The 22,685-nt window shown below is 41.3% G+C and overlaps 1 protein-coding gene across 1 annotated transcript in view; it reads left to right on the plus strand.

The window, feature by feature from the left end:
- The first annotated feature begins 218 nt into the window (after window positions 1-218).
- The window catches only part of WDR19 (WD repeat domain 19), an 88,102-nt gene continuing 65,635 nt past the window's right edge, over window positions 219-22,685 (plus strand). Inside the window, exons 1-6 of the mRNA XM_049790208.1 lie at window positions 219-251; window positions 3,009-3,100; window positions 3,388-3,453; window positions 6,957-7,082; window positions 14,223-14,338; window positions 18,556-18,671. Coding sequence (XP_049646165.1) covers window positions 246-251; window positions 3,009-3,100; window positions 3,388-3,453; window positions 6,957-7,082; window positions 14,223-14,338; window positions 18,556-18,671 — 522 coding nt within the window. The 5' untranslated portion in view covers window positions 219-245. The remainder of the gene's footprint in view (window positions 252-3,008; window positions 3,101-3,387; window positions 3,454-6,956; window positions 7,083-14,222; window positions 14,339-18,555; window positions 18,672-22,685) is intronic.

The following is a 22,685-nucleotide window of genomic DNA, read 5'->3' on the forward strand; positions in this document are numbered from 1 at the left end:
ATGACCCATTTGCCAATCAGCGCTCAAGAACGAAGCTAAGGCCCCCGCCTCCCCGCTTTCATTTCCTGGTCCCGAGAGCCGACGGCGTCACGTACTCCTTAGGGCCAGGCTTTTCGCCCTTCCCTCCTTTTTTAGCTGGCGCTCGCTGATTGGCTGCTGCGGCACGGTTGTAAAGGAAACGGGGAACGCTTCGGGGAGACTGGGTGCGCATGCGCTCTCGCTCGCGCGGCCTCTCGAGCTCTGCGATGAAGGTAAATAACTTAGCAACCCCGGGGCAGGGCGGGAGGCCTGGACCACTGGCTCTGCATCACTTTTAAGCGGAGGGGCTGTGCTCCTAATCCTGGGGAGTGGGCCAGAGAGAGGGGTGACTTGGCGACTTGGGTGAAGGGAGAGCCACGGCCTTTGTGGCAGGGAAGAGAGGAGAGGAAGGCCTCTCACTCCTGGAACCTGGAAGGGAGCTGAAGTGTTGGGAAATGAAGGGGCTGGAGGGGAGGGAACCCCAAACTCGGCTGGCTTAAGGAATGGAGGGTCGCAGAGAAATGAACACAGGTGGGTGTCACAGGCTGTCTCATTTCTTGCTGCCACAACTCCTCAGCAAGTCTTGCACTGCTCCCCCAGAAACCCGAAAGGCCTAGGGAAAAAATCTCCATTCTCAAAGGGGAAAATGAAGGGGCTGGAAGGGAGGGAATCTCAAACTCAGCTTGGCTTAAGGAATGGAGGGTCGCAGAGAAATGGACACAGGTGGGTGTCACAGGTTGCCTAATTTCTTGCCGCACTAACTCCTAGCAAGGCTTGCACTGCTCCCCAGGACCCCTTAAGTAAGTGAAAGGCTTAGGAAAAAACTTCCTTCTCAAGTGGGATTTGCCCAAGGGCAGGTTCCCTGGTGAAATCTGCACCTGCATGCAAGGCTTTTGTGTTCAAGAAAGAGCACTTTTTTCTGTCCTTACGTTTTTCTGGGTTCACTCCTTTGTGAATCCCTCTCCCAGGTAACTCAATCCAGCCTTTCGATTTACATCAGCAATCATCCGATTCAAAGAACTGGGGGACTTGTTTCAATAATGATGCCTCCTGATCCTTCCTGTTAATGTGGACATTGAAATGGATCCTGATTTAGCACCAGAAACTAGCTCTTACACTGTCTGCTTCAGTGTTGAGAAGTCTGTATCTCTTTTTTGTTGTGGGGGTCACACCTGGCTGCACTCGGGTTACTCCTGGCTCTGCACTCAGAAATGGCTCCAGGACCATATGGGATGTCGAGATTCAAACCACCTTCCGACTGTGTGCAAGGCAAACGCCTTACCGCTGTGCTATCTCTCCAGCCCTGTCTGTATCTCTCGAGGCATTTAGGTTTACTAACTCTAAACCCCACAGCTAAATAACAAGCAAAATGTAAACTACAGTTTCTGGTTGCAAAGCCAGCCCTACTTCCTCTGCACAGTGTCAAGATGAAACCTCTGGAGAAAAATGCTTGAGATATAGCTAGATGCATTTTATCATAGGATTCATGAAATTCCAGTTTAACAATCCCTCTTAAACCTGTACCACCACCCCTGGGCAGTGATGGGGACTAGAGCACAAACAGCTACAAAATTGCCCAAGTGAGATGAGAGGCTTCTGTGCATTTTTCTTCTGCTTGGGCTACAAAATGGATGGATGCACCTGTGGTTAAAGTAGTTAATTTTTTTTTTTCTGTTTGGTTTTGTGCTACATCAGGTGATGCTCAAGGCCTACTCCTGGCTCTGCACTTAGGGAATCACTACTGGTGGGGCTCTAGGGACAATATAGGTGCTCAGGATGGACTTTTTGCAAGGCAAGTGCCCAACTTGATGTACTATTGCTCTGGCTCTGAGGCCAGAATGTAGTTAAAATATAGAGATTTTCACTTTTTATATATTTTTTTTAATATTTTTGTGAATAGCAATTATTAGTTTTGTTAAAATCCATGTTACTGGGCTGGAGAGATAGCACAGTGGGGAGGGTATTTGCCTTGTATGCAACCAACCTGGGTTTCCCCAGCATTTTCTATAGTCCACTGAACCTGCCAGAAATGATTTCTGAGTGCAGATCCAGGAGTAAACTCTGAGCACCGCCGTGTGTGACCCAACCCCTCCCCCCAAAAAAATCCATGCTCCTAATAATTAGCTAAATTCAGTGTTTAATTAAGCTTTAGTAGTTATCAAACTTTAAAAGTATATATTTTTGGAAAATGTTCAAACATTCAAAAGTTAGAAAATAGTAACAAATGCTCTCCTGTATTTTGAGGCCAAGGCCATTTTTTTGTTGTTGGGCCACACTTGGTGATGCTCAGGAGTTACACTTGGCTCTGCACTCAGGAATTACTCCTGGTGGTGCTCAGGGTACCATATGAGACGTTGGGGATCAGTCTGAATTGGCTATGTGCAAGGCAAGTGCCCTACTTATCTCTTTAGCCCCTCAATGGTCATTTTGTTTGCTATACTGTTGACTTCTCTCAGATGAACTCTTACGAGCCTTTACCATTCTTTTTAAGTTTTGGGACCATACACAGCTGTGCCCCAAGGCTTATTTCTGCCTCTGAGGTCAGGAATAACACTTGGCAAGGCTCTGGAAAGCATTTGGTGTCCCAGGGTTGAAACTTAGGTTAGCCATGAGAGCCATGTTTGGCCACAATAGATAGTTCAGCACCCTACAGGGGTCTCAAACTCAATTTACCTGGGGGCCGCAGGAGGCAAAGTCGGGGTGATCCTTGAGTGCAAAGTCAGTAGTAAGCCTTGAACATTGGGGGGTGTGACCCAAACAACTAAAACAAAACAAAACAAAAAAAGATTCCTGTAGGGCAGGGCCACAAAATGTTGTATGGAGGGCCGCAAACAGCCCGCGGGCGCGAGTTTGAAACCCCTGCCGGGGCGGGGCGGGAAAACTATTTTGCCAGCCCCAAACCTGCTCTTATGATCATGCTTTGACAATTTTCCTACTAAGTTGTTGCTTGTTTGTCTTGAAAATATAAAACCTGTGTGTTTTTTTCCAAGCGTGTTTTCTCACTGTTCGACAAGTCTTGGCTTGGAAATCCAATTCAGTATTCCTGGCAAAAATCCTCCGGGAATTACCTGGCTGTAACAGGGTAAGGAACCAGTGAATGTAAGTGAAACAACCTAACTCCATGTAGATACTCCATAGAACTCACCACCTAATTCAGTGGAAATTCTGGTGGGAAGAGTAATACATTCATCCCATTAATATAAAAATTCAGATTTTGTTTCCTTTGGTAATAGAATTACTTTTAAATACAAATGATGAAACTGTCATGAGGAAAAAAACAAGTTATTTAGATGGCAGTTTTATTTATTTTTTTTTGTCATATAGAAATAAAAAACATTTCTATCCCACTTCTGTATTGATTGTTTTTAGAGCTGATCACATTGTGAAAATCTATGATCGCCATGGTCAAAAAAGAAGTAAAATTAATTTGCCTGGGTAAGTACAGAGCTCTAGTAAAATTTTTTCATATTTTGATTCCTTGAGGATAAAAATATCTTTTTTTAAAGCTAGAAGCAAATGGAATTTTATCACATATATCACCTGCATCTTCTTTTTATTTTCCCTTCTTTGCAGAGGATAGTTCATTTAATAACAAAAGCACTTAATGAAATATGTAGGTATGTAGCACAATAGTTAGAATGTTTTTTAAATTCATTTATAAACACTTTTATAGTCCCAGGGAGAGCTTATTCAATAATATTCCATTCTATTCTTTGAAAGGGCCTACTCCTGGTGGGGCTTAGGAGATCAAATGGTTCTAAGAATCAAACACAGGGGCTCTCACATGCTAAGCCTGTGCTCTGTCACTTGGATTATATCCCCAAACCTACATAATATTGCATATGAGTTCATCTGAAATCTTGTTTATTTAGAAGTAAGATTTAGATGTGCTCAGGAAGACAATTGAAGCACTATTATTGTATTTCTTCTCTAATAAGTCTTGGAGAATTACTACTTCCCATGCTTATGCAAAGACAAATCTCTCATTTATTTTAAGGAAATTGTTCTTGATTATGTCAAGCATAACTTAAGCATTTCAATGGTTCTGTGTAATTGTTACTTGTAATTGGCAGTCACTAAGATGGGATAGAATTCCTCAGCCAAATTCTTATGTTGCTTTGCTTTTAAAATTCAGGTCTGACCAGATGAGTAAAAGGAATAGAGGTGGGAATAGTTCATGCCTGAAAAGCCAATGCAGTAACCAACCTCATAAATTAGTGTCTAAATAAATAAATTTTTTATTCAAAAATAATTAGGTTCTAAGGTGGTTGGTTCGAATCCCAGTGTCCCATATGGTCCCCTGTGCTTGCCAGGAGCTATTTCTGAGCAGACAGCCAGAAGTAACCCCTGAGCACTGCCGGGTGTGACCCAAAACTCAAAAAAAAAAAAAAAATTAGGTTCAATAACCACAGAAGTATAGGTAATTATTCTGTTTGCTTTGTATTCTGCTGAACAATTTTCAATTTCATACATATATGGTTATTGTTTTTCAATTACCATATTTTTCACTCTATAAGACGCACCTGATCATAAGATGCACATAGCTTTTAGACAAGGAAAACAAGAAAAAATATTCTAAAGCAAATGGTGCAACACGAGACACCATCAGGAGATGGAGGCTGGGAACAATCAGCCTGCGAGGCCTAAGTATATTTACAATATACCGGTCCACAGCTGGTTAAACACATTTACCTAACTTTTTACATCAGAAAAAAAAAAAAAAAACACCCGGGGCCAGAGCGATAGCACAGTGGTAGTGCTTTTGCCTTGCACACAGCTGACTCAAGACAGACCTGGTTTTGATCCCCAGCGTCCCATATGGTCCCCTGAGCCAGGAGTGATTTCTGAGCACATAGCTAGGAGTAATCCCTGAGCATCACCAGGTGTGGCCCAAAACCTCAAAAGAAAAAAAAAAACAATTTTTAAAATACATTTTTGTTAATTTAAGAAAAAATAAAAGTTGCAGCAGCAATCAAATAATCTTAAAGGAAAGCTCTACATGTGATGGTGAAAGTGCATTAACCTGATTGCTCATACTATATGGTATATCTGTGCACCTGCCAACTGACTGAGAATTGTCTGAGAAGTGCCCTTTGTGTGTGTGTGTGTGTGTGTGTGTGTGTGTGTGTGTGTGTGTGTGTGTGTGTGTGTGTGTGTCTGATGGCATGAAAATTACGGTAAATTTTTGCTCTTTGGGGGAAAAAGGAGATTCCTATTTGATCCTCAGGCTTGCTCATTTGCCAACTGACTGAGAATTGTCTGAGAAGTGCCCTTTATGTTCCTGAGCACTGCTTCAGGGGCTCCCCAAATAAAACACAATAAAATGCACGGCTGCTTTCTGTACTTAGTTGACATTATATTGCACGTGGGGGGCATTTACTTCTCTCAGTCTCTGGCAATCTTTCTTGTTTCTTGCTCTGTGCCCACCTAGAGAACGTCACTGCTTTGGCATTTCCCATTGTTTCCAGGAACCAGGTCAAAGCAGTTATATTTGTGTCTAGAAGAAGGCTAGAGTGCTCTTAGTAAAAACCTCTGAGTCAGGGCCAGAGCAATAGAACAGCTGGGTAGGGCATTTGCCTTGCACTCAATTAACCCGGATTTAATCTCCAGCATCCCATGTGGTACCACACATATCACCAGGAGTGATTCCTGAGAACTGAACCATGAATAATTCCTAAGCACTGCCAGCTGTGGCTCCAAAACCAAAAAAAAAAAAAAAAAAAAAGACAATCATCTCTGGTTGGTTGCAGTTATCTTTACTGTGTCTTCTTTGTGCCTTGGCCTGGCTTCCCAATGGCCCTTGTTTCTTTACTTTGAGTTTCTGTGCTGTATTGTAATCAGATCCTACCCATAAAGGATCTCCAGATCATTGAGATCCCCAACACAATGTCATTATTTGGCAGGTGATTTTATCAGCAGTTTGAAAGATTTCTTTTCTATATCTTCTCAAGTCTGTGAGAATTCTCATGTGAACAGTCTGAGGAATAAAGCATTTATTTTCTAGACTGGAGCAATACTACAGTGGGTAAGGCACTTGTCTTGCATACCAAGCCGACCTGGATTTGCATCCCACCACCCCAAAGGGTCCTCTGAGCTGTCGAGTAGTGATCCTACTACTGGATGTGGCTCAAACAATAACAATGCTACAATACTTTTTTTTTTTAGGTTTCAGGCCACACCTGACAATGCTCAATTCTATTCATTTTCCTATGTCTCTAACCCCAATTATTTTTTCTTATTTTTTTCTTAATTTGGACCACATCCAGCAATATTCAGGACTTACTCTTTGCTCTGAACTTGGGGAGTCATTGATGGAGGTGCTCAGGGAACCATATTTGCTGCAAAATCAAACCTCAGTCAGTCACATGCAAAGCAAGTACTCTACCCACTGTACTATCTCTCTACTCTTTCCTTTGATTTTTTAAGATAAACAATCTACCTAGATTTAATTATTTTTAATTAAAAAAATAAGCTTCAGGCTATTAATCTAGCAGTGCTCAGTAGTCTATTTGGAGTTTCTCCTTGCTGTACTAAAGTAACTATGTGATCTCTGATATAAAACCAGGATTCCCATAAGCAAAACACATGCCCCAGGCCATTAACTATCTCCTCAATCCAGATCTAACTTAATTTCTTGTCAAAACCTTTTTTCCTCTTTTTAAATCTGAAATAACTTTTCAAAACTTTTTATATATGTTAACTCTTAATTCCATTTGTAGAAATGTTTGATGAATTTGTTTTAATAAAAGGCTGAATTATGCCAGTGATTCAAGAGAACCTGCCTAACTTATTGTTATAATTATGAAGTAAATGATAATGGTATTAAAATTTTAAGTTTTTGTCAGCAACAGAAATGAAGTTATTATATAAGCGGTGAATAGTGCTTTTCCCCTATTAAAAATAATATATGGTGATGTTTTGCTCTCTTTTTTAAAAAGTAACTGTGTTGCTATGGATTGGGATAAAGATGGAGACATCCTAGCAGTGATTGCTGAGACATCCAGTGGCATTTATCTTTGGGATGCCAACAAAAACAAAACCAGCCAGTTAGACAGTGGCCTGAGGTAAGGAGAACTTTATTTTTTGATTTGTACTAGTACTTTGATTAGTAAGAGGCACTAGAATAAATTTACAGAAGTTCATTTTATTGTTATATGTAATCCTGCTGAGTTTTCCCAACCAATTTGAATAAAATGGTTGTAATAGTAAAATAGAAGAGTTTATTTTTTTTTGGTAGGGGAATGTGGCAGGTGCGCGGTGATAGTCCTGGCTCTATACCCACAAATTACTCCTGGTGGTGCTCAGGGGACTGTTTGGGATGTTAGGATCAAACCCACGTTGGCCGCAAGCAAGGCAAGCTCCCTTCCTGCAGTACTGTTGCTCTGGCTCCAAGTAGCTTTTTTTATTTTATTTATTTATTTTGGTTTTGCGGCCACATCCGGTGGTGCTCAGGGGTTACTCCTGGCTTTGTGCTTAGAAATCACTCCAGGCAGGCTTGGGGGACCATATGGGATGCCAGGGATTTAACCTAGGCCTGTCCTGGGTCAGCTGCGTGCAAGGCAAACACCCTACCACTGTGCTATTCCTCTGGCCCCAAGTAGCTAATTTTAACAATGATTTTACTAGCAGTAAAATGTCTATAGATGAGTTAAGATGTGCATGGGAACATCTGGCTACTGAATGGAGGCATAGCTGGATGGAGAAATTCCAGTGATATAGCCAGGACTGCTTTTCTCCATCTCTCAGCTCTTTCTTTTTCCAAATTGACTTCATTCCAAGTCAGACTCTACGTGGCCAGTGGCAGCTTTTGGCCAAGTTATTCTTCATAACATTTGGCCATTTGGCAGCATTAGGCTGTTATTCTTCATAGCACATTATGCCAGAGAAAAGAACACCCTTTCTCACATCACTGCTGTCTACCTAGTGCCTCAAAGGGACTGACTAGAGGCCAGAGAGATAGCACAGTGGTTAAGGTGCTTGCTTTGCATGCAGCCAATTCTGGCTTGATGATCCCCAGCACCTTATGTGGTCTTTGGAGAACTGCCAGGAGTAATCCCTGAATACTGCTGTGGATGACAAAACAAACCAACAAATAAGGTCTCAATGTGGTAAGCAGGGATAGGGGTAAAGAGTAGGATGAGGACAGGGAAGTTCCCTTGTAGAGTGACTCAGGAGTAGATGATAAATCACAGATCTCTGCTAATGTGTTGCAGTATAGGAAAGAAAAGCTGCTTAGTTACTTACAACAAAAGATTTGCTATTTGGACAAGTTGTTAAACTTCTGTAAAACTTTTGTGAGATTTGTTTATCCATCTCTAAGAAATGGATAAATGAAAATTTTCTCCTTTATGACATCGTATTGCCAACTGCAGGCAAAAAGAAATCACTGGGGGCCAGAGTGGTAGCGCTAGAGGTAAGGCATTTGCCTTGTAAGAACTAGCCTAAGACGGACCGCAGTTCGATCCCCTGGCGAACCATATGATCTCCCCCAAGCCAAGAGTGAGTACATAGTCAGGAGTAACCTCTGAGCGTCAACGGGTGTGGCCCAAAAACAAAAACAAAGAAAAGAAATCACTCTGGGGCTGGAGAGATAGCATGGAGGTAAGGCATTTTGCCTTGCATGCAGAAGGACGATGGTTCAAATCCCGCCATCCAATAGGGTCCCCTGAGCATGCCAGGAGCAGTTTCTCAGTTAGAGCCAGGAGTAACCTCTGAGTGCTGCCAAAAACAAACAAACAAAAAACAAAAAATCACTCATGTAAAATTAGTCATTACTAGCTGGGCATGGGACTCATTGCTATGCCTTGCATTTGTGTGACCCTGATAACCAATACCTGAAGCAAAAAATCAGGGAGTGAATGAAGAAGAGAATCAGAGGAAGGAAGAGAGGAAAAGATTAACTTACAATTTTCCAGTTTGTTTTACAAAGAATAGTTAAATCTAGAGGAGCAGGGAGGTCACACGGAACAGAACCAGATATAATCTTTAGCGCAGATTCCCTGTGTCCACAGGTGATATTGTCTGCCCAGCAAAGTTTTACTACATCTGGAAACCTTTATTTATTAAATCATCCCTTTTACATTTTGTCTATCTAATTCTTTCTATTTACATCATACAGATGTACCAATGAGGGCCAAAGTGATAGTATAGCAGGTAGGGTGCTTGCCTTCCATGCAGCCGACCTGGGTTTGATCCCCAGTGTTCTATCATGGCCCCTGAACATTTGCACAAATGATTCCTGAGTGAAGAGTCAGGAGTATCCCCCGAGCATCACTAGAATTGCCCCTCTCCCCCCCAAATGTATTGACAAGTAATTTTTTATAGCAAATAATGTTAATTGCTGGGGCTGAAGTGATAAAACATCAGATAGGATACATGCCCTGCAAGTGGCCACTTTGAGTTTGGTCCCTGGCATCCCATTTGATCCCTATCACCAATTAGGAATAGTTTCCGAGCATCAAGCTAGGAATATGTCCTTAGCACTTCCTGGTGTCTCCCATAAAGCAAGAAAAAAATATTTGTTTCTTCTTAGAGAATACCCATTCTGTGTACCCATTCAAGAGATTTTTGATCATTTGGGGGCCATACCCAGTAATGCTCAGGGATAACTCCTGGCTCTGTGCTCAGGGTTCACTCCAAATGAGCTCTGGAACCATATGGGGTGCCAGGAATTAAACCCAGGTTGTGTATTTACAAATGTCTTTTCACTGTTCTTTCCCTCTGCAGCCCATTTCAAGAGAATATTGATAAACATCACTTAAAGCGTCTTCTTTTTTTTTTTTTTTTTTTTTTTTTTGGCTTTGGGGCCATACCTGACTTTGTTCAGTATTAGCCCTGGCTCTGTGCTCAGGAATCACTCCTGGTGGGCTCAGGGGAACATATGAAATGCTGGGGATCAAACCTGGGTCGGCTGCGTGCAAGGCAAGCACCCTACCCACTGTGATATTGCTTCAACCTCTAATGCTTCTTATTTAAAAAAATTTTTGCATCACACTTGGTGGTATACAGGACTTACTCCTGGCTTTCTGCCTAGAAATCACTCTTGGTGCAGCTTAGGGGACCAACTGGAATGCTGTAGATTGAATCTGAGTTGGCCACCTACTGAGTTCCCTACCCACTGTACCTCCCAAATGGTTCTAATTCAGCATTAGGAATCCCATGTCCTTATCCAGAGGAAACTGCATCATTTTTTAGGTGTTTCTCACTGGTACTTTTCTGCCTCCTGCTGGCCACGAACCCACAGATCCATGTCCTCACCTCTCAGTGTTAAGATGCATAATTGATATCATGATCAAACAAAAATAAAAATCAGGGGCCAGAGTGATGACACAGGGATGATGTTTGCCTTGCAAATGGTTGACCCAGGTTCTATCGCTGGCATCGTATATGGTCCCCTGGGCCTGCCAGAAGTGATTTTTGAGCGCAAAGCCAGAACCTCTGAGCACTGCTGGGTATGGTCCAAAAAGTAAAACAAAACCAACAAACAAAAAGTAAAAATCAGTGAATGAGGTTCACACATGATAGCATAATTCTCATTAACATAAATTGAAAGGCGTTTTGCTGTTGGTATATACCTAAAAGACCTTTGCATAATCAAAGCTTATTCACTAGTTATTTTTGGTTTTGTTTATTTATCTTTTGGGCATCCTAAGCAATGCTGGTAGGGACACTGGACTAGGGCCATACCTGGCTGGGCTGACAGTTCAGTGCAAGGGTCTGAGAATTACCCAAGCTACCTAGCTGTACTGGGGAACCTTTAGGACTGTAGGCTGTGCTAGGGGGATCATGTAGTCCTGGAGACTGAGCTGACATCGCTGCAAGCAGACATGAATTGTAAGCTCTGTATTCTCTCTTACTCTTGTTTTTTAATATACTCTGTACAGATAGTAAACAAGGGAATTTTGACTAGCAACTTAAAATAAACTTTTTTTTTTGGCATTTTTGGGCTACACCTGGTAGTGCTCAGGACTTATTTCTAACATTATACTCGGGAATTACTACTGGCGGTGCTCAGAAGACCATAAGTGATGCTGAGATTACACCTGGTTTGGCCGTGTTACAAGGCAAGCACCCTATCCACTGTTACTACTTCTCTGACTGCCCAACTTTTCTTATTTTTATCTTGCATATTTCTCCTAAACAACATAAATTGTTTATATTTTATTGGGTTTTTTTTGTTTTTTTTTGTTTTGTTTTTGGGTCACACCCAGCAGCACTCAGGGTTTACTCCTGGCTTTACGCTCAGAAATCACTCCTGCTCCTGGCAGGCTTGGAAGACCATATGGGATGCCGAGATTTGAACCGCCATCCTTCTGTATGCAAGGCAAATGCCTTACCTCCATGCTATCTCTCCAGCCTCAAATAGTTTATATTTTAATATGATTTGAGCTTCTTTAGTTTTCAGCACCTTAAATAGTATATAAAGCATATTCTGAGGTAGTCATACCAAACTTCCTGCAGTGCCATTTAATTATCTTTTTTTTTTTTTTTTTTTTTTTTGGTTTTTGGGTCACACCCGGCATTGCTCAGGGGTTATTCCTGGCTGTCTGCTCAGAAATAGCTCCTGGCAGGCACGGGGGACCATATGGGACACCGGGATTCGAACCAATCACCTTTGGTCCTGGATCGGCCGTTTGCAAGGCAAACGCCGCTGTGCTATCTCTCTGGGCCCCATTTAATTATCTTAAATCATTATGTTAACACAATTGTTGAATTTGCTTCTTTTTCGCTAAATATTACGTGCCTTTATGGGATACGTGCCTTTATGGGACTGTAGTGGCACTTCTGTGAATCTACTTCCATAATGCTACTAAGGCTTGTAGCAGTAATCATTTAGTTACCTACTTTTGTTTTTGTTGTCATTAATTTATTTGAGGTGCTGGGGTTTGAACCCAGGGCCTCTCACATGCAGAGCAAGTATTCTGCTGCTAAGCTGTCCCAATCTGTGGATATATATCTGTGATATTGCAGTACTTAGAAACAATTCAAAATACAAAAATTAGGGGCTGGAGAGATAGCATGAAGGCAGGGCATTTGCCTTGCATGCAGAAGTACAGTGGTTCGAATTCCGGCATTCCATATGGTCTCTCGTGCCTGCCAGGAGCAATTTCTGAGCATTGAGCCAGGAGTAACCCCTGAGCGCTGCCGGGTGGGACCCAAAAACCAAAAAAAAAAAAAAAAAAAAAAAAATCGTTCAGCAAAGTGTTGCTTGGATCATGCATGGTATATAGCTCTTGAGAATTGATTGCTCATCATACCATTCTGCCTCTTTTTTTTTAGGGCTTCAAATACTGTCCTAACATCAGTACTTTTTGATTTCTTGTGCTTTTTTAAAAATAAATAATTTTTTATTGTGACCAATGTGGTTTAAAAGTCTATTTCTTATGTTTTGAGCCACACCTGGTCGTGCTCAGGTTTTGCTGCTGGTACACTCTAAAGACCTTATTGGGATGCAGGAATCAGGCCCTGCTCCGTCATATGCAAGGCAAGCACTCTGCTGACTCACTGTACTATCGCTCTGTCCCCAAGTCTTTTTAAAGTTTGCACCTTTGAGAATTTGCTTGGTTTTATAACATGTTGCATTTCCTTAGAATTATTTGTTTTGTTGCATTGTGATGCCTTGGTTCAGAACCATGCAAGGTCTGTACTCATTGAGTACCCAAGCCCTAGAATCCTGTATCCTGTAGTAAGGTTCACTTGGCTACATGTGATAATTAAACACTCACTGAATCTGTTAGTATTGTTGGGAAGTTATACATACCCTAGTACCTAGGGCCTTCTAAAGTTCTTGTGTTTGAAGAAAAGAGAATTTTTTTGTTCAATTTATTCTTCCTTTAAAGCTATTTACTTAGTATCAGAATACACTGCTTACCCCTTCTTTCTCTTTGGTGGTTGCGTAATTGTTGGTATTGGCAAACCATTGAATTGTCTAATGTTACAGTTCTTGTATGTGAAACCGAGTTGCTGATCGGAGTGTTCTTGGCATGCAGTTCCTCTTTCTCTGATATTATTCGACTCACTTACCCAGATTACAGTTTTCTTTCTGTGTTTTGAAGCAGCAGAGTTTAACAGAGGATTAAATGGCCAGCTGGGTAGTACAGCGGATAGGATGCTTACTTAGCATGCAGCCAACTAGGACCTGGATTCAATTCTCAGCACCACACATGGTTCCCCAAACACCCCAAGATGATCCCTGAGCAGAGCTGGATTGCCCCAAAACCAAAACAAACCCCAGAAAATAAAATAGGATGAAATGAATTAAGAGATTCATGACAGGAAATGCCTTTGGGGGAGGGGGGAGGGGTGGTGGTGAAGAAACTGGAAGAGCTCCAGACAACAAAGCACCACTAACCCTGGTGAAGGAAGAGAGGATAATGAAAGACTAGATAGAGCATCTTAGTCTGTAGCATGGGTCTGAGAAAGTCCAGGCCTGGGGCATATTTGAGCCACAGTCACCCATTGGAAGAATTTCTGCCTCCCAAGAATAGCCTGCTACTGTGGTCTCCCTCATCACTAGCTGAGAGCGCCCCTGGGAAGGTGTAGCCCCTCGGTCCCAGTGTCTGGCAGCTGTGCCTCAGTGACTGCTCTAGGTTCAGTGTTCTGGAATTGCTCTTGGTGGTGCTCAAAGTTCAATCTGGTGCTCCCACATGCAAAGCATCTTCTGGCCTCAACATCTTTACCTTTTAAGGCCAAGAACTCCCAATGGTATTTTTTTTCAATGTAATATGTAATTGAACCTTTTGAAAAAGCAAGAGGATTTATGAGCCATTAGGATTTATTTTGAGAATGTTCAGAGTTAACAGTGGTAGTTAAAGACAAGTTAATAAGTCATCATGTCATCGAGTGAAGTTTGCGTTTTCATCCCCACTGAATGGAAGTCTGTATGCTTTTGAATGTTTGTGTTTTAAGTCAGACCATAAGTTCAAGACATAGTGGAGTGTTTCCAAGATGTCTTATGTTTCATTTTTGACCTAATTCTTTTAATGTTGTTTATATTTTGTCCGATTTTAAATGTTTAAAATGTGTTTCTTTTTTGTCCTGATTTTTAATGTTTAATTTCGTGTTTATTTTTTGTGCTAAAGCATCCCATTATAATTAAGTATGCTACAATCATTTATGAATTTTTAAAAAATATTTAAATATTTTTAAGAGTAGATATAGGCTATGATTATACATCGATAGTCATTTGTATCTTAATGTTACAGGGATCAAATGTCTTTCCTTCTTTGGTCAAAAGTTGGAAGTTACCTGGCTGTTGGAACTGTTAAAGGAAATCTGCTTATATATAACCATCAGACTTCTCGAAAGATTCCAGTTCTTGGTAGGTCATAGCTGGAAATACTGCTAAATATTTGCACTGCTTTGCACAAATGAATTATTGCTTTCTGTTTCCCTGCTTATTGTAAGGAAAAATTTGTGTCAAATTTCCCCAGTTAGGCCTGATATCTGGCTAAAGTTAGAGAAGTTCCCTTTCATGGCCTGCTCAGAGTTCCCCAGACTATGTAGAGTAGATTGTGCTGAGGTCAGCCTTTCTGTCCCTTTGGTCACCTTTATTTTCCTGCCAGGCCTTCTCACCCAGACTGTATCTCTACTATTGGATAACTTGTGTGCTCACCCATTGATGGATAGACTGAATATTTGGTGAGAACTTAAGATAGTATGTCTTCATTCCTAATCTGACTCCTAAAGTCACCAAATCTCAGTCTATGTAGGCAAGGACTATGGAAGGAGAAAGGTGTTTGCATTTTTGTCTTGTTCAATGTCTTCATTTGAATGATTCAAGACCCTGTCTTCTGGTTACTGGGTTTCTGCCTTATGGACACCAAGTTATAGCAGAGTTGTAACGTTACACTGTCTGGTGAGGGAAACCACTGGGCACAATTATATCAGGAGGTCATAAAAAGTCTTTTTTTCTTTTTTTTTTTTAATTTTTTTGGTTTTTGGGGGGCCACACCTGGCAATGCTCACAGATTACTCCTGTCTGTGCAGTCAAAAATTGCTTCTGGCAGGCTCAGGGGTAATCGATGCCGATAATCGAACCTGGGTCTGTTCTTGGTCAGCTGCATGCGAGGCAAACACCTACCTATCATTGTGCTATCGCTCTAGTGTTTTTCTTCTTTCTTTTAAAAGACTTTATTTATTATGGATTGCAAACTTTTTTTTTTTTTTTTTTTTGCCACTCTTAGCTGTGCTCAGGGCTTACTCCTGATAGAACTCAGGGGACCCTATGAGGTGCCAGGATCCAATTTGGTTGTGTGCAAGGCAAGCATTCTACCTGCTGACTCTCTGACCCCAAAGTCATTTACTGCTAATGGAGGAATTAAACTCTGGAGATACTAGTGCCCAGAATACCTGAGCCTGTACCTTGCATGTAAGGATGCTTAATCATGTCCAACTTCTTATCTGTGCATACCTTGAATGTTACTATTTTTCCTGCTACAGCTAAAAAGTTCTGTCATTGGTCTATTTGTAATGTTCACTGAAAATTCTGAAGTATAGAAATTCACAGCTGCCATACACATTAATCGCTTTGGCTTTGCCTGCATTTTCTGCTTCTGCCTTCATCAGAAGGTGGTTCTTCTATCAGTCATCTTAGAAACCCTAAAATATTGGCCTCATGTGGTTTAAAAAAATAATTTATCAACATATGCCTCTTTCACATCAGGTATTTTGTCACATATACATGATTTTATATGATCTTTGTATTTGATGTGAAGATGTATCCTGATCTCAGACTAATTGAGTCTGGAAAGATTCAGGTTTAGTGAAGTAAACCTTAGCTAGCTCAGTTAAACCCTTAGCTAAGTAGGTAGCTGCCTTGCCCAGAATTAGATGTGATGTGATTTCCAGGTGTAGTTTTTCTTTTCTCTTCTTTCAAGCAATTTTCTTTCCAAACCAAGGTATTCTGCACCTGGCAGTGCAGTCAGAGTGTGAGCCATCAGCAGTTTACAGCCCCATATTGTCCCATCCCCATCCATCTCGTCATCCTCCCACCCCACACCTGTCTTGCTCTCACTGTACTTTGTTTCCTTGAACAAGGAGAGATGCAGACATGGTGTGGTCCACATGTGCATTAATTTCCCGTACACAGGGCTTAACTCAGTATCTCAGTCTCTTAACAGCGTGGTGCAAATCTCAGTTGACGTAGCCTATTATGATTTGACACTAATCGAATGAGTCAGGATGTGAAAAGTGTCCCAGCACTGTAGCTAGCACAGAGGACATGTCAGTTGGAGGGAAGACAATTCTGAGCCATGGAAGCAAACAAGGCTTGAGGTGTACAGTGCAGAGGAAAAAGATGCTTCTCCCTTTCTCAAATACTTGGAGTTCATCTCTAGCAGCTTTGACATTCTTCATATGGTTTTCTTTTCCTACAGCCTGTCTCTTCAGACACCTAATAGCACCTGCATCACTTCATTTATGACCAGCAAAATGTGCTATGTCTGAATTTCTTCTCTTGAGTATTCCCTTCACTTTTGTGTTCTGGTTACCTGATCTGAAATATTACCTATATCTGGACAGTTCCACATTCTCTCTCTAAAACTAAAGACTAATATGTAGCCAATGGCTCACTCAGTTGCTCCAGCAAGAGGCTCAGAAATGCTTTAGAGTTCTGACCCTTGCTCTCTTCTTTCACACATTTACACTAAGCCTTGACTCTTCGCATCCCTTCCATATCTGATTTAATTAGTCAAGTGGATGATAGTAACAAAGGTCTCACTAGGGTACACTCATATTTGTACGTGATTGTTATGCAAATTTGATTTGTTAGCAAAACTTAGATTTTGTTAGCAAAGCTTGAAGGAATTCCCTGCAGATATGTTCAGAATCAAGCTTCCTAATAACCTTGCATCTGTAGCACAGGCATGAGATACCTTCTACCTGGATTTCTACCATCTCTCAACCTGTTGCACTTTTCTCTTTCTCTCTCTTTTTTTTTTTAGGGCCCTACCAGGCCTTGCTCAGGGGTTACTCCTGGCTCTGCACTCAGAAATCACTCCTGGCAGGCTTGGGGACCATATGGGATGCAGGGATCGAACCGGGGTCAACTGCATAGAAGGCAGTGTAACTACCTGCTGTGCTATCGCTTCAGTATCCCTGTATTCTTAAGCTTATGATTTGCTAAGGAATATTCTGTCTTGAAGCTGGAGTGAGCCCTTCTGTTCAGAATTCTTTGGGTACTCTCCAGTTCACATGTGGGTGAAGCCAGTATCTTCACAGTGGTCCCACAAGCCCTTGGTAATCTGGACCCTGCAACCTAGACTTCATCACCTCTTCCTCTTTCCCTGGTTCCTCTGAGCCTGTGCTCCTTCTGAGACTGTTACACTCCAGGCACACTTCGGAGATGTGTTGACATCATCACTCATTCCACTCATGTGAATGAATAAACACAACATTAACTAATCCATTAAATATTAATTAGTCAAGTAGATGATAGTAACATAGATCTCACTAGGGTACACTAATATTTGTACCTGATTATTACACAAATCACTTAATGTATAGTCAGTTGGTTTAATTAAAATGAAGAATCAAAGGGCTGGAGAGTCAGTGCAGTCATAGTTGTCTAGCACATGGCTGACCCAGGTTCAATTCCCCAGCACCCCATATGGTCTCCCAACCACGACCAGGATTGGTTGTTATTTTTTGTTTGTCTTTGTTTTTGGTTTGTTTGTTTGTTTTGCTTTTTGGGCCACACCCGGTGACACTCAGGGGCTATGTGCTCAGAAATCGCTCGTGGCTTGGGAGACCATATGAGATGCCGGGGATTGAACTGCAGTCCGTCCTAGGTTAGTGCGTGGAAGGCAAATGCCCTACTGCCTGCTCCACTGCTCCTGTCCCCAGGATTGGTTTTTGAGTGGAGAGCCAGGAGTAAGCCCTGAGAACAGCCAGGTTCTCAAAACAAAAACAAAAAATAAATAGTTAAAACTGAATGTTGAATTTACTTATGTCAGGGGACTACCGCACAAGCTGAAAATAGGCAAAGATTACTTCAATGCTTTTGGTAGTTACTTCTCTTAAACTGTTATCATTGGAGGGCCTGAGTTATGGTACAATGAGTAGGGTTCTTGCTTTGCATGTGACCAACCTGAATTTAATTCAAGCACTCCATGTGGTCCCCTAAGCACTGCAAAGAGTTACCCTTGAGCACAGAGCCAGAAGTAAACCCTGAGCAAGCTAGGTTTGGCCCCAAAACAAAAACAAGTAAAAAAAATTGTTAACATTGAAGCTTTGGTTATATGGTAAGTAAACTCACTGAGGAATAAATACCTTTTTAAGTTAGGTGCTGAGTCCATATAGGAACTTAAAAAACAGTATTTATTACATTTATGAATAGTTACCTTGACTTATAATTTGGTAATAAGCTTTTAAATAAGGCTTCTTAGACAATGCTTCAGTGAAAATTGCAATTCCTAAATTCTGCTTAATATCTTTACATAATCTTTTATATCAATAGCACAGATTATTTTAAATTGTGCTTATGTGTATGTGTGTCTATTTTGGAGATCCATGTGTGTACAATCATCTCTCTTTCAGGAAAACATACTAAGAAAATCACATGTGGCTGTTGGAACGCAGAAAATGTGCTTGCTCTAGGTGGTGAAGACAAATTGATTACAGTTAGCAATCAGGAAGGGGACACGATAAGGCAGGTAATACAGTCACTTCAGCACCTGCTTCGGTCAACTTTTTCCCCAAATAAAGTTGCCTGTTGGGGCTGGAGTGTTAGTACAGTGGGTAGTGCATTCGCCTTGCATGCAGCCCAATCTGGGTTTGATCCTCAGTGCTACATATGGTCTCTTGAGTTCCACCAGGAATAATTCTTGAGCACAGTCACGAGTATTGGGTGTGGTGTACCCCCCTTCTCCAAACAAAAATTTATCAGACGAAGCCATTAGAAATTTTTAATCTTGGGCAATAGAGAAAATATAGGTAGTGCACTTGCCTTGCTATGACTGACCTAGGTTTGATGCCCAGCACCCCAGCGCACATCCTAAGTAAGCTTTGAGCACTGCCAGGTGTGGATTCAAAACAACAATAACAAAAACAACAATTTATTTCAATATGAGATAGATATATAATAACTTTATATACTATGCATCAAAAACCTAACTTCTTAGGGCTGAGATATAACTTGCAAGTACTTGGTTGCATATGTGAAGACCTTGGATTTGGTTACTGGAACTGCAAAATATACATTTTTAATATACTAGAATTTTTTTTTTGTTTTTGTTTGATGGAGGACCTCTTCGGTGGTCCTGGGGGTCATGAGAACTAAATCTAGTGGTGCCAGGGCTTAGACTCAGAGTTCTATACATGTGAGGCATGTGCCCTAGCCCTGGCATTAGTACATGTTTCTTTGATTAGATTATTTGACCCAAAATAGTCTCTTTTGTACATTCCCTCTTGTCTGCCTTTAGCATGGACTGTCACTCTGTGGTTATGGTCAAGCTCAGTACTTGTGAACTAAATCTTACATTACGTAAGTATATATAATGTGAAATAACAATAACCTGATTCAGATTTTGCTCTGGAATCCCATTCCTTTATTTATGTTTATATTAGTGAAACAAGATATTTTTTATTAAGTGAAATTCAATAGAAATATATGAGGGAAGAAAATGAGAAGAAATAAGCATTCAAGAGAGAACACAAAGGCTGAGCGATAGATAGCACAGCATTTGCCTTGCACACAGCTGACCCAGGTTCAGTCCCCAGCATCCCATCTGGTGTGAGCCTGCCATGAGTGATTTCTGAGGATAGCACCAGGAGTAACCCCTGAGCACTACTTGGGTGCCCCCGCCCAAATAAAGAACACAGGCTTCTCTAGAGTAGAAACAGTAGGAAAACAAACAAACAAAAAAAAACAAGCTTTGAGCTTTCTCTCCAGCCTGCATCTTTAAATAACTGCCTGGTACATATCACCAAGCTGTGCATTAAAAGACATAGAACTATGTCAGGTATTGTTGTATACTAAATGTCCTCACTAAACCTAATAGTTTAATAATAAATGCTGGGTCTGGGGATTTGGCTCAAAGGGTCAGTGAGGCCCAGGATTTGGTTTTCAACATGGTGTGATCCCCAGAACTGCAGGACTGAGAAGTATTACATTACCAGCCAAGTACTGGTCAGGTCTGTACTATGGGGCTGAGTCCGGCTGGGAATGCTCCCAAGTCCAGGGTGCTGCTGGGCAATCCCCCCAAAAAAAACTTCTCACTCCCACTCCAGATCTGTGAAATTAAGTAACACATACTCCTTCTGAGTTTTTGTGGGTGAAGAATCCAGGTACAGCTGGCTGGATACTTCTGCCTTATAGTCTCTCTGGAGATTGCAAACATTTCTTCACTGGCACTGACTCGGGCAAATGTGCATTTCTGCTCTATTGCCTGGAAAGCCACCTCATGGCTCTCTCCCCATGAAGGGCCTCACAGCACAACAGCTGGCAAGTTGGGCTGTAATCTCTTAGAAGTTAGTCATGAGGCCCAGCCGACATCACCGGGGGAAGGGAGGAATGAACACTACAATCTGTTTCCCCCTTTTCTTTGAGATTGTACCTGGTGATACTAAGGGGTTACTCTTGGTCTGCACTCAGAAATTACTCCTAGCAGTGCTCAGAGGCCACAGGGGATGCCAGGATCAAAACTGTGTTGGCTGCATGCAAAGCAGGTGCCCTTCCTACTATACTATCTCTAACCCCTCTGGATTGTCTTTGAGGCTGCCCTTCCCAAGAAGGCCGGACTTGTCATGCTGGAACACACTTGATCCCATAGGACCATTCATTTCATGCATGAAAGTTCTTGAAGCATAAATGCTTTGTGGAGAGGGCCAAATAAATGTTGTAATCTTTTTTGTTTGTTTGTTTTTCTGTTTTGGGGTCACACCTAGCATTGCTCAAAGAAGAAAAAACTGGGGCACGGGATCTAGACGGGATCATTTACTATTTCTGTATCTCTCAAATGAGTGCCCTACTCACAAGGCCATGTTTAAGTAGCCCCAAGGCAGTTACAAATTCCATCTACTTAGTGACCTGTACACTGGCGCATTTGTTTTCATGGATACTGCGGGAAATCTGACTGCTCACCCAAGTAGAAACAGCATAAATATGGATAGGAAAACTTCCTGCTGTCTTTTCATGGCTGGCTCAAGATTGACCTGACTGAAAATTTTATTTTTTGATTTTTGGGCCACACTCGGTGGCGCTTGGGAGTTACTTCTGGCTCTGTTCAGAAATCATTCTTGGCAGGCTTGGGGGACCATATGGGATGACGGGGATCAAACTCAGCTCCATCCTGGGTTAACAGCATGCAAGGCAAATAACCTACCACTGTTCTACCACTTTGGCCCTGACTGAAGATTTGGGCTTTGAGAATTGTCAGGAAAATAAAGATTTAAGATGGAAGTTGGGAAGCTTTGAAATTTAGGCAGAACTGTTACAGAATTATTATGGATCTTAAGAAAGATGAAATGTCATTACTGATTAAAAAATATTCTAGAAGTTCAATAATACAGTGGGTTCAATAATACAGATAATACAGTGGGTACTGCACTTGTCTTGCAATATGTGTCTGACCTGGATTCAACCTTCAGTATCTCATATCGAACCCCTGAGCCCTGACAGGAAAGATCCCTGAATGCAGAGCTAGGAGCACAGGCATATGTGACCCCATGCCAATAAAAGTTTCCAGAAACGTCATAATTTGTTAATATTAGTTACTTATTAAGCTAGATTGGTAGATAAATAGTACAAATGCTATAGCTCCCCATTCTTGTCTATAGCAGATATCATTATGTAGATCCTGGCATGTTTCTCCAGTTGATCCAAATCTGGTCTTAGAATTTATTTTTTCATGTGACATCCCAGAAAGCCTCTATAAGTTAAACATTTTCCATTTCTTGTTTGTTTGTTTGTTTGTTTCAGTGCTTAGGGGTTATTTCTTCTGCACTCAGGAATCACTTTTTGAATGTATTATTAGGGGGTCCATATAGAATGCCAGGGATTAGACCTGGGTTGGCCATATACAAGGCAAGCACCCTAATCACTATTCTGACCCCTAAACATTTTCCATTTTCAACCCCTACTATGAATGCTTTAGAATTAGAGTGATTCCTTAAACTGCTATGTGGCAAGCAAAGCATACATTATAAGTGTTTGGCATTTTCTTTGAATTACTCTACTATTCTGTATATCCTCCAGTCTTTCTTGTGTGGTTTCATTTTAATTTATTCTGCTGATAATCTGTCTTTGCTTCCTGAAGTGGGAGATTGCTGTCTTTCATCAATTCTAGAAAAATTTTAGTCACTATCTTTGGTTAATGCCTTTCATCTTATGTATTTGCTTTCTCTGGAGCATCTGTGAGATGCTCTTTGTCTCTGTCATAGTTTATCTTATCACAGCATAACCTTCCCCAATTGTCTCACTTCTTTCTTTAAATTTGGCTAATCTATCCCATCTCTCCAGTCTTATCATTCTATAAATGCTATGTCTGAGGACTCAGATGATAAGCCAAATTGTAGAGCACTTGTCTAGACTGTGCCATGTTCTGATTTTGATTGTTCATATTGACCCTCCAAGTACAACTGGGAGTGGCCCCTATTTAAGTAAAGTAAAGTAAATAAATAAGGGGTCAAAGTGATAGAACAGCGGGTAAGGCATTTGCCTTATACAC

The sequence above is a fragment of the Suncus etruscus genome, chromosome 16 (assembly GCF_024139225.1).
Source record: "Suncus etruscus isolate mSunEtr1 chromosome 16, mSunEtr1.pri.cur, whole genome shotgun sequence".
NCBI classification, from domain to species: Eukaryota; Metazoa; Chordata; class Mammalia; order Eulipotyphla; family Soricidae; genus Suncus; species Suncus etruscus.